At 42.2% G+C, this 14,450-nt stretch overlaps 1 protein-coding gene and 2 non-coding genes across 8 annotated transcripts in view; all 3 read left to right on the top strand.

The window, feature by feature from the left end:
- Window positions 1-14,450, top strand: part of pum1 (pumilio RNA-binding family member 1) — a 149,203-nt gene that overhangs the window by 118,424 nt on the left and 16,329 nt on the right. For 4 of the 6 annotated variants that reach the window (XM_080211293.1, XM_080211291.1, XM_080211294.1 and 1 more), the window contains 7 exons: window positions 1,655-1,798; window positions 3,572-3,865; window positions 4,826-5,071; window positions 6,056-6,323; window positions 8,182-8,311; window positions 10,527-10,661; window positions 13,530-13,667. In XM_080211293.1, the coding sequence (XP_080067419.1) occupies window positions 1,655-1,798; window positions 3,572-3,865; window positions 4,826-5,071; window positions 6,056-6,323; window positions 8,182-8,311; window positions 10,527-10,661; window positions 13,530-13,667 (1,355 nt within the window). The remainder of the gene's footprint in view (window positions 1-1,654; window positions 1,799-3,571; window positions 3,866-4,825; window positions 5,072-6,055; window positions 6,324-8,181; window positions 8,312-10,526; window positions 10,662-13,529; window positions 13,668-14,450) is intronic. The other 2 variants (XM_080211296.1, XM_080211295.1) reach the window with 1 other exon arrangement.
- On the top strand, window positions 394-479 carry LOC145358074 (small nucleolar RNA SNORD103/SNORD85). The gene has a single exon (XR_013889441.1). It is a non-coding gene; the product is annotated as a small nucleolar RNA SNORD103/SNORD85 (small nucleolar RNA).
- On the top strand, window positions 5,613-5,706 carry LOC145358075 (small nucleolar RNA SNORD103/SNORD85). The gene has a single exon (XR_013889442.1). It is a non-coding gene; the product is annotated as a small nucleolar RNA SNORD103/SNORD85 (small nucleolar RNA).

Raw genomic sequence — 14,450 nt, 5'->3', positions numbered from 1 at the left:
CTCGGAATGAATTTCAAGTGCTCACTGTTAGGTTGTTGTATAAACTATTTCTGTTATTGGTGAATTTGCTGTCACTGTTGAAACGCAAGGTCAAAAAAAGAAATGTAATCGTAATTTGCAGCTTTAGAGGCACAGAAACTTTGGTTGAAATTAACCAGTTCAGTACAGGCTACTTGGGAGCACAAAGTAAGATACTAACAGTGATTAATCATGCATTTAAAGACAGTTTTCATATAACACCCAAAGCATTTTTTTGTCCTTTTCAGAAGGTAGAAGGTTTTAGTTAGTCGGGCAGCATGGTCGGTGCAGGCTTGGAGGGCTGAAGGGCTTGTTCCTGTGATGTAATTTTCTTTGTCCTTAAAGGAAAGCAGTTATGTTCGTCTATTGAAATTGTCTGGCAATGTTGACATACTTGCCCTCACTGAGGATGTTTTCCAGTTATGAAAACTTTACTCGTACTCAAAATAATCTGAGCCAGACATTGTTATCAGTTTGATGTTTTGAATAGCACCGTGTGTCTAAATGCTAATTTGCTTAAAGCGCAACACATTACAGGTTCACAGGAGCGGCATGTTTTTGCGACAGGCCTGTTGCATATTCCAAAATTATCATATTGTAGTCAGCATTCCTGTCCTGATGTAGATTTGTGGGAGGGGTGATCTTCAGGCTTATTGGAAGAGCTTGCAAGCATGTAGTGCATGTAACTTCGTAAAATTTCAGCCAGCATTTCACTGAAGTGTAGTGAAGCATTGGGCAAAAAAATGTAGCTTGATCAAAGAAGTGGTTGTAAAAACAGATCATAGAAACGGGGAGGGAGGTGAGAAATTCTGGAGAATGGGGCCAACTTGCTGAAGGCACATTGGTAGAGGGCGAGGGTTCCCCCAAAGACCAGCATTAGTGAAATGGGGAGTTGTGTGGGAGAGTGAGGAGCTAAAAGGAATAAGCAGAGACAGGGCCACAGAACAAAAAAAAGCACTAGGAATCGGAAGTTTTGAGGTTTTGGAGCCACTAGGAATCAATGAGGATAGTGGCAGCCACGTTTCAGATTAATATGACATATTGGAGCTTGGCAAGGAGAGCGTTAGAATGCTTGTAATTTGATCTGGAAACGATGACCACACGGACAGGGCTTTGACAAGAGGTAGCTGGAGGTGAATCATGCTGGGAAGTGGAAAGAGAAGTGCAGGGGGTGGGGGCGAAGTTCAGCTTGGAGTCAAATAGTTCAAGATTGGCCTCAGTTAACCTTCCTTTTCCACCCCTCCAGTCATAATGATTCCTTTTGTAAGAAGGCTAGTGATTGTCAGTTTGACCACAGACTTCCAAGAGGGGAACTTTCTAAATTGTTCCCCTTGTTGCAGTCCCTTTGCCACAAGCTTAGAAAATATCAACAATTTACCACAGCATGGGATTGATCCCGTGATGTTTCTGGTATGTACGGTTGTCATACTCTGCACTTTAAATTTACCAGCTGAGATACTGAAGATAAGTAGACCTTAAATGAATGCTGAACTGTAAAGTGTTGCTTACAACTTCTAAATGCCAGGCTGTTTCACATTACCGTATTTCCGCTTGGGCATTTCTTTGTGAGTACTTCGGTCAATATGTAGTATTATATACAAATAAGTATACATAGAGCACTTTTTTTTTGTTTCAGGTTATCAAGTCCTAGCTCCAGCTGCTTATTATGATCAGACTGGTGCCCTAGTCGTGAATACTGGAGCTCGCAATGGTCTCGGAGCCCCTGTAAGACTTGTTGCTCCAGCACCTGTGATCATAAGCCCATCTGCAGCGCAGGCAGGTAAGGTTTATCTGCTCCAAAAAGGGGAGGAAAATACTTTTTAAGCCTATTATTTTTGCTGCCCGTTTAAAAACAGAACCTTGGTAGATCAGTGCATCATTTTAGATGAGTCTGATAAACCTGCAATAGCTGCTTCCTTTCCACAAATATTTTGTTAGCTGTCTTTGTATTAGATTTCTTTTACCGTGATACTTCTACAAGTAAAATCTTAAAATGGCTACATTGCAGAAGGAGGCAATTCAACTTGGCAAGTTTGTGCTGACTTTCTACAACATCTAGTTTGCTAGTCCCGGTCCCCAACCCTCTCCTCAAAGCTCTGCAGTTTTCTTTCTTTTAGGTGTTTATCCAATTTCTTTTGAAAGCCACGAGTCTGTCTTAAACACAGCATTCCAGATTATAGCGACTCAGTACATAGAGATTTTCCTCCTATCGTCTCTAGTCCTTTTGCCAATCACCTTGTATTGATATTCTCATGGCTCTTTATCCTTCTGTCAATAGGAACAGTTCTCCCTATCCGTTTTGCCTCAGCCCCTCAAGACTTTGAACAAATCTCCTCTCAACCTCCTGTTCTCTGAGAACAACTGTCAGTTTCTGCAACAGCCCCCAACAATCCAAATAGCCAACCCCTCCTGCCTGAATAATTTTCATAAATATTTTCTGCACTCTGTCTAATGCCTTCTCAACCTTCCCAAAATGTCATCCAGAATTGGACACACTATTCCAATTGTGGTCAAATTAGTGTCTTATAAACTTCTATCATAACTTCCTTGCTTTTGTACTGTGTGCTTATAATTTTAAAGTTGTGGGTTTTAACCACTTTTTCAACCTGCCCTGCCACTTTGTCTGTGCCCATAAAGCCCCAGGTGTTTCTGATCCTGTATCCCCATTTAGAATTGCGCCCTTTAGTCTGCATTGCCTCTTGTTTTGCCCACTAGAACTTATCACTTCACACTTCCTTGCATTAAATTGCATGTGTCACATGCCTGCCCATTCCACCAGCTCTTGAAATTTATCACAATCTTCCTCTTAGTTCATTATTTGTCTCATCCACAAATTTCAGAATTTGCACCCTGTACATTAATATAGATCAAGGAAAATCAGTGGTCCCTGGGGAACACCACTGTGCACCTTCCTGCAGTTCAAAAGATTCACCGCCATGGTTTCCTGTCACTTAGCCTGTCTCAGACTATCCTGTGCTGTCAAATTGAGGAAAGTTTTATTCTTTGAGTGCACATCCATTAGAAACTGGGCAAACTCACCCCAAATTGTCAAACTTGCTGCTTTTTCCCCTCCTGTTTTTTAGTGGGGCAGGTTTGTGTATATCTGGAATAATGAATGCCAGATTATTATAAAAATCAACTGGTTAAGATGTCCCAACTAACCATAAAATCATTGAAGGATTCTTGAATATCTTTTTATATACTTTGTATACTTACGTGCATGTTGTGTTTTTGCAACACAATACATGCTGTAGTACCTTGTGTGTTATTTTGCTGAACAATGTTTACAACCGCCGATTTCCCCTGGACCTTATGGGAGCGGAGTTGATCACGTGGGTGTCATTGATGTGACGTAATCATACCCATAAGTAGTTTCAAAGGGAGGTTGTAGCTTGATGTTGAGTGAGGCCTGGTCTCACCTGCCCGCACAGCAATGTCTTTAAAGATGTAGATAACCTTGACAAAGTTGGCGATCTTTCCACTCTTATCTTATTCATAATTCTGCATGTGGGATAGCTGGCACCTCAGTGCGTTTTGTTTTCTGTTCCAACAGTTGCCGCTGCAGCAGCATCAGCAAACGGTACAGCCAGTGGCCTTGCAGGGACAGCAAATGGCTCCTTTCGTCCAATGGGTAGCCAGCAGCCACAGCAGCAGCCGCAGCAGCAGCCCACCAATAGCTTGGCTTCCAACTCATTCTATGGTAACAATTCCCTGTCGAGCACTTCACAAAGCAACTCGCTGTTCTCTCAGGGGTCTGGCCAGCCTGGCAGCACTTCCCTGGGCTTTGGAAGCACTAGTTCACTTGGGGCTACACTTGGATCTGCACTTGGAGGATTTGGATCAGCAGGTACATTTGTAATTGTAGGATTGCAATGCTGGCTGCACCACATTAATGGTGAAACACTGAATGAGCTGTTTTGAACTGAATCATCACGTTTTTGTGCCAGGCATGTCTTCACATTTTAGTTGGCTGACATTCCCAAGACATTGTTTAAAGACTAATTGTGCTCTGCAAATGTACTTGGGAGCCAAAAGCTTCATTTTTTTTTTGCTCTGCTAAACGTCTTAAAAGTACTATACCAGACAAGAATCTGACTTTTGATTTTAATGCACTGAAGAAATAAAAGGTAATGATATATGCCTAGCTGGTTGCAACGTGATACTTCAGTCATGCCACGAGGATGCATAATACCTACGCTTCCAGAAAAATCACACTCAAGCTAATACTCATCAGTTTACCCCAACGTATACCTTGTGTGATAACTAAAGCATGTGTGTTTCTGCAGAGTGTTTGTTCAAAAATATCCTCTCTGGGCGCAAGATAATTTGGGAAAATTAATATCTGTAACTACTGAGTGTCTTGCACCATTTAGAGTAGGTACGGCATGGAAATTTGGCACACCCTTCTTTATGGTCCACTGAAATCCTAATGACAGAAATTGTGTTGCAGCAGTGTTAGAATAATTACAGAGAATGTGTCATTTTTGCTTCACAAAAGTGTGTGCGGTTTGTTACTTCAGAGTGTACAAGAACCGTTATTGGTAGGTAATGAAGTGTCCTGCTCTACAGTCTCTGATACTGAAGCAATATTTAATTCCCAGTGCAGAGCGGCCCATAGGAAATTGATTGAGACTTTGGATCAAAGGAAAGAAGCAGTTTATGCATCCAATAGCTGACATGTATTAAAATGTTATCAAATGAAAATGAGTTGATTCTTATTCCAAAAGCTTGGGAAGGTCTGCGTATTTGTATGCAAGTTTGATTATTGTAGATGGTCAGAAGTAAACATTAAAATTTTGTTTTTAAGTTGGAAGCTCGAACACCAGCAGCGGCTCGCGGAGAGACTCCCTCACTAGTAGCTCTGACCTCTACAAACGAACGACCAGCAGCCTTGCTCCCATTGGCCACAACTTTTACAATGGGCTGGGGTTCTCAAGCTCCCCTGGCCCGGTAGGGATGCCTCTTCCGAACCAGGGTCCCAGCCACTCGCTAACACCGCCGCCGTCATTATCGTCACATGGATCATCATCGAGCCTTAACCTGGGTAAGAGGGGTGGGTAACTCTTCTTATTACAGAGATTTTTTTATCTGTCACAAATCTCTAGTTATGCTAGGCATCAAACCCGTCTTTTTAAGTTAAAGTTTATTTATTAGTCACGAGTAAGGCTTACGTTAACACTGCAATGAAGTTACTGTGAAATTCCCTGAGTCGCCACACTCTGGCGCCTGTTCGGGTCAGTGCACCTAACCAGCACGTCTTTCAGACCGTGGGAAGAAACAGGAGCATCCGGAGGAAACCCATGCAGATGTGGGGAGAATGTGCAAGCTCTACGCAGTCGGTGACCCAAGCTGGAAATCAAACCTGGGTCTCTGGCAATGTGAGGCAGCAGTGCTAACCATTGTGGCACTGTGCCATCCCCCATCTTGAAACAACGTAAAATGTCTGAAATATTACAGTGTGGTTTTTGAAGTTGTTGAACATAATTTGAATCTCTTGACTATTGAGGGAAAGCTTTTTAACAGATATCAAGTTGGAGCTCATTAATGCATAGTTTGTGGTTGGAAAATTTTTAATGGTTTTGAGGTTGCAGTGCCTTGGCGATGATGACACACTTGCCCTCACTGAGAGTTGTTACACACTACTCGTTTATGAGATTCATTTCTGTACTCATTGTGTGCTGAGCCAAGAATGCACCTGATTATTTTAGCCTTGTATCTGTGTATGTGTCAGTCACAGTGTTAGCATCAAATTGCATTAAATCCCCTTGATTGGGATGAAATACATCTGCTGCTAATATTGCACACAAATTAAGTGTTTGTCATACTTATCTGTAAATTAAATTACTGAGGTTAGCTGCATCTTCAAATGGAAAATCACCTGTTTAAAAATCCAGCTGCACAGAGGAATGTACAAGCTCTTTGAAAATAGTTTTATTTTGTTACCTTTTTGAACAAATATTAAAACAAATGTGCATTTTCAATGTCCTCATTGAATAGTTCAGGTAATTGAAACCCTCTGATGCATTTATAATGACAGGTGGGCTGACAAATGGAAGTGGAAGATTTATATCTGCTGCCCCGGGTGCTGAAGCCAAGTACCGCAGTGTCAACAGTGCCTCCAGTCTCTTCAGTTCCAGCAGTCAGTTGTTTCCACCATCCCGTCTGCGGTATAGCATGTCAGATGTGATGCCGTCCGGGCGCAGCAGATTACTAGAAGACTTCCGTAACAATCGATATCCAAACCTTCAGCTGCGTGAAATAGCCGGCCACATCATGGAATTCTCTCAGGATCAACACGGTTCAAGGTGTGATGAAAACACAAATATAGATAAGAACTTTAAGTAGGGGAACTTAGTTGATTCATCTATTCTGTCAGTGCAGAGGTGATGCATTAGGATTAAATGTCGACTTGCCATTGACTTGGTTAAGTTGAGATTGTTGAGCTTGGGCACACAAATCACTAGCGGTCAGTTTTGATTCCTAGTCCCATGATATTAGCCCAGGAAACAAGTTGGGCACTGCAGTTGGTCACAGGATTAGGGTAGAGCAGAATCAGCTGAGATTCCCATACATCCTGGTTGCGCAATGTTTCTTGTTTGGGTGAACGTTTGTAGATGTTGGCTGAGAATAGGATTGGAGTTAGACCTTGCATCACCTCCCAAAATGTCCAGCAAACTGCTAATGCTTACTGAGCTCAAACACACGGCTTGCTTATTTGCCCAAGATATCTGAGGACTCCTTACACTTGGACCCCAGCAAGGATTAGCACATGAGGAGAGGTGGGGAGGAAACTTTTTAAAACAGGTGTATCCATCTCAGAACAGATAGTTTTGGGGGGAGGCACATTTTGGATGTTTTTCTTTGTTTGGACGTTTTTTCTGTCTTTATTTTCTTTGACCTTTGTGATTGGACTTTTAAGTATTTGTTTCAAGATTGTTCGGACCGTGGCTATTACTACCTTCTCGAGTTTTCTTTTTATATCCCAGGTTAACTTCTATGAAAATTCATACTGTAATAGTTTAAACTAATCAATGTGTGTAAAACTGATTGTTAAATGAAAACGTTTAAATTGAGATGTCCAGCAAAATATGGAAAACTTAAATATTTATTTGGCAGCTTTGATCCGGTCTGTGAAAGTTTGATTCGTTTTGGTAGGAAAGTGCAGAATCTTTATCATATCTGTTAAATTGACCTAATGTCAGAGGATTGGCAGGGTAAATGTGTGGGGCTGCGGGAATAGGGCCTGGGTGGGCTTTTGGTCGAGCAGTCTCGAAGGGCCAAATGACCTCTTTCTGCACAGTAAGGATTCTGTGATTTGTGGGGTGCAACCTGCTGCAAATAAGCAAACAGGGCAAAACAGTCATGACGCTGCCCCAAAGCCTTTGAGCAAAGTGAAATTTTGCCAAGACATTGAGGCACCTGCAGCAAAGCACGTAGCCACCTAACAAAACATTTGCTGTTGAACCGCATTTCCCAGCTCACCCAGCACTGTAAGAAGAGATGGAGCCAGTATCTTAAATACCATAGCAGCTGCTGAGTTTGTAACTCGTTCAGAATGATGAGGTAGGCTCATATAGAGAGAAACAAGGAGGGAAGTGGTTAAAATTCATGATGCAAACAGCATATATTAACAGAATGTGGCACACTGGCAGGAGATCTTCTCATCTGCAAAGCAAGTAGTTATTTGTGACAGAACATTAAATTTGCCTGAATACACGGAATTTCCTGCTTTCACTATAAAATTTATGCAGCCACGTACTGAAACTGCTGTTACCCACTTGATACATATATTCCTGGGGTGAGGATAGGTTCAGCAGGGCCTACATCTACTTAGATGTTTACTGTTGCTGAACTGGGGAGATATTTCTGAGATGTCTTTTTGTGGAGCGACTTCACTTTCAGATTTGGACTACTATAAGTTGGCAGAACCAGGATTGCAGGAAAGAGCTATATCTAGCAGTTGCTAGAGAGGAGGCATGTTGGAGGTGCCTCGGGTGTACCTGATTTCCGTGCTTCAGATGACTACTAGCTTCTGAAACAACAGTTCAGTATAGTCTGGCTGGTCTGAGCCTTTCATGCCACAACTTGAAAATAATACTTGAGCAAAAAGGTGTTTTTTTATTACTACCATTGTACATGCCTTAAAATACATGTTACCCGCAGGTTTATTCAGCTTAAATTGGAACGAGCTACCCCTGCTGAAAGACAGCTGGTTTTTAATGAAATCCTACAGGCAGCCTATCAACTGATGGTGGATGTTTTCGGAAACTATGTAATTCAGAAATTCTTTGAGGTAAGTAACAAATTTCCTTACACTCAAGTGGTAACATTTTGTCAAAAGCAGGCAGGCCATGTGCGACAGAAACAAAGCAAGAGGTGGGATCATGGCTTGAGTTTGCTGTGCTAATTAACAACTAAGTAAACAAAATATATCCTAGATTTGGTGCATTGGATGCCCCCTCTGACACATCAAATGAACGTATTGGGAACTCCGATCTTTAGAATATATGATGTAGCATGTCAGTGCTCTCCTACCCACCTCCATTTTCTTGCCTGTTTTTTCTCCTTTCGTTTTCTTGTTTTGTGGGATATTTTTTACCCCAATCCAACTTGGATCCTATCTGTGTAAAGATAGTCACCATGTGATTATTAAGGACACATCACCATTAAGGACATCACCTCAGCACTTCACTGTACCGCAAGCCCATAGATAGCCTCAGGATGCTCCTCTTCTCCAGTTTCCACCCTAAATATGTTAAAGAAGCCATTCCCTACCGACAAGCCCTCTGTATACACAGGATCTGCTCAGATGAGGAGAATCTCAACAGACTTCTCCAGACGCTGAAAGATGCCCTCATAAGAACAGGAAATGGTGCTTGACTCATCGATCGACAGTTCCGACGCGCCACTGCGATAAATGGCACCGATCTCCTCAGAAGGGAAACACGGGGCATGGTGGACAGAGTACCCTTCGCTTCCAGTACTCCCCCAGAGCGGAAAAGCTACGACATCTTCTCCGGAGTCTTCAACATGTCATTGATGAAGACAAACATCTCGCCAAGGCCATCCCGACACCCCACTTCTTGCCTTCAAACAACCACACAACCTCAAACAGACCATTGTCCGCAGTAAACTACCCAGCCTTCAGGAGAACAGTGACCACAACACCACACAACCCTGCCACAGCACCTCTGCAAGACATGCAGGATCATCGACACGGATGCCATCATCTCACGTGAGAACACCATCCACCAGGTACACCACACACGCTGTTGTAACTCGGCCAATGTTGTCTACCCGATATGCTGCAGGAAAGGATGTCCCAAGGCATGCTACATTGGGGAGATCATGCAGGTGCTACGACAAGAGATGAATGAACACCGCCCAACAATCCCCAGGCAAGATTGTTCCCTTCCTGTTGATGACCACTTCAGCGGTCACAGGCATTTGGCTTCTGATCTTTGGGTAAACGTTCTCCAAGGCAGTCTTCACAACACACGACAGCATAGAGTCGCTGAGCAGAGACTGATAGCCAAGTTCCACACACGAGGACAGCCTCAGTTGGGATCTTGGGTTCATGTCACACTGTCTGTAACCCTCATGACTTGCCTGGGCTTGCAACATCTCACTTACTGTCCTGTCTGGAGACAATACACATCTCTTTAACATATGCTTAATGCTATCTCCACTCACATGGGCTGCACCTTTAAGACTTGATTAGCTGTAAAGACTCGTATTCTGATCAGTATTCTGTAAACTGTGTGTCTTTATATGCCCTGTTTGTGATCAGAACTCCCCACTTGCCCGACGAAGGAGCAGCGCTCCGAAAACTAGTGGCGTTTACTACGAAAGAAACCTGTTGGTCTTGAACCTGGTGTTGAGAGATTCCTTACTAAAGATAGTCACCAGCAGGAAAGCTGCCCTGTGATCAACGGGATCTGTTTTTCTTTCCTCCCCCAGTTTGGGTTTTTGGGAGGAAAGGTTGTAACATTCCTTCTGAGAAAGACCCTGTGACAAAAATCAGCAACTCATCACTGATTAGAAGTGGAACTCGGGATTTTGCCGATCTTTGTGTCTTAGTTAATGAATGGTTATCATGAGTGCATGGCAAGTCTAACCATTTAAACAAAAAAAATTATCAGTAATGAGTTTTCTCAGTGATTGGCTCATTGGCCTGAAGCACAAGCTGCTTAAAAAAAGAAAATCACACTTGGGAGTGCTTCACTCCATCTTCTGAGGAAGATTTCAAGAAGTCAGGCAGAACCTCTCACCCTGAGAACAGTAAGATGATGGAACTTGCTTACTAAATGGTGCCTTTACAGAGAAGGAATGGAAGGAGAAGCGAGGTGGGATGAGATGAAATATGGTGGAAGGAGGCTTGTGTGATGCACTAGAATGGTCTATTTGTGCTCTGTTAAACTCTGTAGCTCTAACTAAGTGTTAGCATGATGTTGATAGTCATGGCTAAATTTGTTCTTGTAAAACTTTGTGTGCTCCCTTTTCTCTAGTTTGGAAGCTTGGATCAGAAGCTGGCCTTAGCTCAGCGTATCCGTGGGCACGTTCTCTCTTTGGCGCTGCAGATGTATGGCTGTCGTGTGATACAGAAGGCTCTGGAATCTATTCCCCCAGACCAACAGATCATTGTAAGATTGAATTTGTTGCTTGATTCAAGTATATGTTTTGTGCATATTACAGGACCATTAATTTGTCGGGGTGAAAAGTCACACAGGGGGTTCAATCTCTGGAGGACCAAAGTACAGTTTACTAAACCGATTAATTAATTTTGTAATTCAAACACTCACTAGTTAGTGAGATTAATATGTTCGTTTCATATCAGCTATCAAAATATTTTCTGTTCGGGTATCTCCACTCTGTAATTCAAGCAGGAAATCAGAGGGAGCAGTATCCCAGAAACTTAATCTGTCTCGAATCCCCATAACCTTATTCTTGAGTGGCCTGCCTCACTATTGCCCCTATTTCCTCATAGCACCCGTCACCTTGGGCCACTGCTGATTCTCTCCCTTTTAATTTGTCTGTGCTAAGTGTTGCGTTTCTTGTAATTGTAGAATGCTACAGCGCAGAAGGAGGCCATTTGGCCCATCAAGTGTGAATTGAAGCGCAATCCAATTAGTCCCACTCTTCTTCCGCAAGCATTCTTGTTTCAAAAACTTACCCAATTTCCATTTGAAGGCTACTGTTGAATCTTATCCCTTATTCTGAGGCTGTGCATTCCAAATCTAACCACTTATTGCATTTAAAAAAATTTTCTTCATGTCGTTCTGCCTCTTTTACCAAGCACCTTAATGCCTGCGCTCCCTGGTTATCAACCCTTCAACCATCGGAAATGGTTGCTCTTTATTTATTCTATTTAAAACTTTGGTGATTTTCCACACCTGCTTTAAGGAGAACAATCCCATGTAACTATAATCCTTCACCCCTGGAACCAATCTGTCAACTCTGCACGCTTTCCAAAGCCTTCACATCCTTAATTGGCATTGAGTTGGAGAGTTTCTCCTGCGTGTTGCTGCATTCATTTGAATCCAATGTATATCTATGTAAGCACAGTCTTGATTGTCTACATACAGCATTCTTTAATCTCATTGTCCAGCTCCCTTGAGTCTGAACACAGTAGCTAAACTTTCCCCCCTTCTGAGCAGCTGTTTTGCAGAAGTTACTGCCTCACTAGCTCTTGTAGTTGTTTGTCCTTTACTTGCCCAGTAGGCATATGAGTCAGCAGTAAGCCTTTTTTTAAAAAGTAAGAATGAGATCAGTATTATCTGTGCAGAATGTAAACATATTTCTGAGCTGTTATTATTTGTAAGTAATCTTTTCAGTTCAATGTGATGATCTCGTGCATTCCCTAAGGTTGTGTTGAGAATGTTAACCTCCATTCTTTGTAATTCCTGGTTATCCACTTTGCTTCCCATGCTGGGTGCAAGAATTTGGCTTCTCTCAGTGCTGCAACAGCTTTCATTTATATAGTGTCTTTAATGTGGTGCAGTGCCCCAGAGCACTTCACAGGAGTGAATTAGGACAGGTGACCAAAAGCTTGGTCAAAAAGGGAGGCTTAAAGTGCCTAAAAGAAGGAAAAAAAGGTGTGGAAAGACTTAGGCAGTGAATTCTAGAGTACAAGGCTTGGCAACCGAAATCACAGCTGCCAGTATAGTAATTCCATATTTCAGATCACTCGGCTCCGACAGGTTTTCCTTGTAATCCTTTTTTGCTCTGGGCTTTTAGTACCAAAGTATGTTTATACTTCACAATGCCTGGGATAAATCGCTTTTGTATTTGCGTCATATGGACTGGCAAAAGGTCTTACTTCTGGCCATTTTATACTTTGATTCTTCCTCTTAACTCTTGAAAGCTGGAATTCTTGACCTGTGTGTACACAGCCACTGTACCGTTACCAATTCCACAAGCCTCAGTAATCTGACCCTCCCAGTACAGATGAGAATGCAATGCAGTGAACATTTTTCAAATTGCAATTTGAATTTATTATACAATTGTCTATTTTTAAATGAGCCTTGAAGATTTAAGATTCTATCATGCCTCCTTCTTTATGTAATTTTATCATTAATTTCATCTGAGCCTTCATTCAGAAAAGAAGGACTTGCTTTCGTGTATTGTCTTTCTTCAACCACCAGACAGCCAAAAGCACTTCGCCACAGCGACTACATTTAAAAATACTTCATTGGGTGTATTGTAGGAGGAACAGCAAGCTCACAAAACAGTCATCTATTTTTGTGTTGCTGATTGATGGATAAGTATTGGTCAGGACACCAGGGGTAACCATCTGCATCCACCTGAGGAGCCTCTGTTTAAAATCTCAGCTGATCTCTGATATTGCAGTATGCCCTGAGTTCTGAACTTCAGTGTCAGCCTAGATTTTTTTTTATGTTCTGGTCCTGGAGAGGGGCTTAACCCATAAGCTTTTGACTTGAAGGCAAGAATGCTACCAACTAAGCCACATTCTAACTACTTTTTAATCTATTTGACAATTAACCAGCATTCACATTTATCTGTCCTCAGCCTGTACTTTATTCTGTGGAATAGCAAAAATATAGCCCCAGAACAATCTGTTCTGTTTTTTAACATTGAATTTCTCCTCCTTCCACCTGATTGTTTCCTTTGACACTGCCAGCTTTGGGGGGAGGCGTGAGAATGTTGTATTTAATATTTGGAAATATTGATCGCAGTATGTTCCTGTCTATACATAATTAAAATTTTCATTCACCTGCATTATACATATTTCACAACCCTGTTTGCTTCATATATTGATAGAGGGAGCTAATTTTGAGTTTAAAATAATCAATTATTGAAGGCAAGCTCCAATCCAGGATTTGAATGGGTAAAATATCTATAAAATAGCTCAAAAACTGAGGGAAGAATACATGTATAATTTCTGGGACTGTGTGATAATAAGTCATTGACTGAATTCAGCAGAGAATGTTTCCAGCTTAAAGCCTAACTTTTATCAATGTTGCTTTCTATATCTCCCCTATTGTATACAGAATGAAATGGTGAAGGAACTTGATGGGCATGTCCTGAAATGTGTCAAAGATCAGAATGGAAACCATGTGGTACAGAAGTGCATTGAATGTGTGCAGCCACAATCTCTGCAATTTATTATTGATGCTTTCCAAGGACAGGTATGACCTGATGAGGCTGGCTGATTTTTGCACTTTGTAGCTAATTTTATCCCCCTCTCACACTAATTCTTGTTGGTTATGGTGCTGCTGGCACATCAGTCTAGCAGCCATTCTTTTTAAAGTTACAGTTTATTTATTAGTGTTGCAAGTAGGCTTCCATTAACACTGCAATTTCATGTCATCGTTAGGGGTAGCACAGTGTTTAGCACTGTGCCTCACAAGGCCAGGGACCCCAGATTCAATTCCCAGCTTGGGTCACTGTCTGTGTGGAGTTTGCACATTCTCCCAGTGTCTGCGTGGGTTTCCTGCCAGTGCTTCGGTTTCCTCCCATAGTCCAAATATGTGTGGGTTTGGTGGATTGGCCATGTTAAATTGCCCTGTAGTGTCGGGGGACTAGCTAGGGTAAATGGGAATAGAGACGTGTGGGATTGAGGTCGGTGCAGACTCGATGGGCTGAATGACTCCTGCATTGTAGGGATTCTGTGATTCGAATTAAGGCACTGTGAAAATCTTTGCGTGTGAAGAGACTTTTTTCTGTTCAGCTTTGGGGAGGATCACAGGTGAGCCTGATACTGTCCTCATCCAACACTGGCAGTTGGGTACAAGAACCCTCGGGTGATGAAGCTAAGGCGTAAAACCTTTACTCCCAGCACAGCAGTGGCCAGTCAGCACACATCAGGAATCAAATCATCCAGGCTGGCTCAGTTACAGACTGGTTTTACCAAGCGTAACATCAGTGGAACTCAGCTTCCATTTTCTAACCAGCGATAGTGTGCATGGAAA

This window comes from Carcharhinus amblyrhynchos, chromosome 24 (assembly GCF_965287045.1).
Source record: "Carcharhinus amblyrhynchos chromosome 24, sCarAmb.v2.hapA, whole genome shotgun sequence".
NCBI classification, from domain to species: Eukaryota; Metazoa; Chordata; class Chondrichthyes; order Carcharhiniformes; family Carcharhinidae; genus Carcharhinus; species Carcharhinus amblyrhynchos.
The sequence above is the reverse complement of the archived record's forward strand: the minus strand, read 5'-3'. Positions and strand labels throughout refer to the sequence as shown.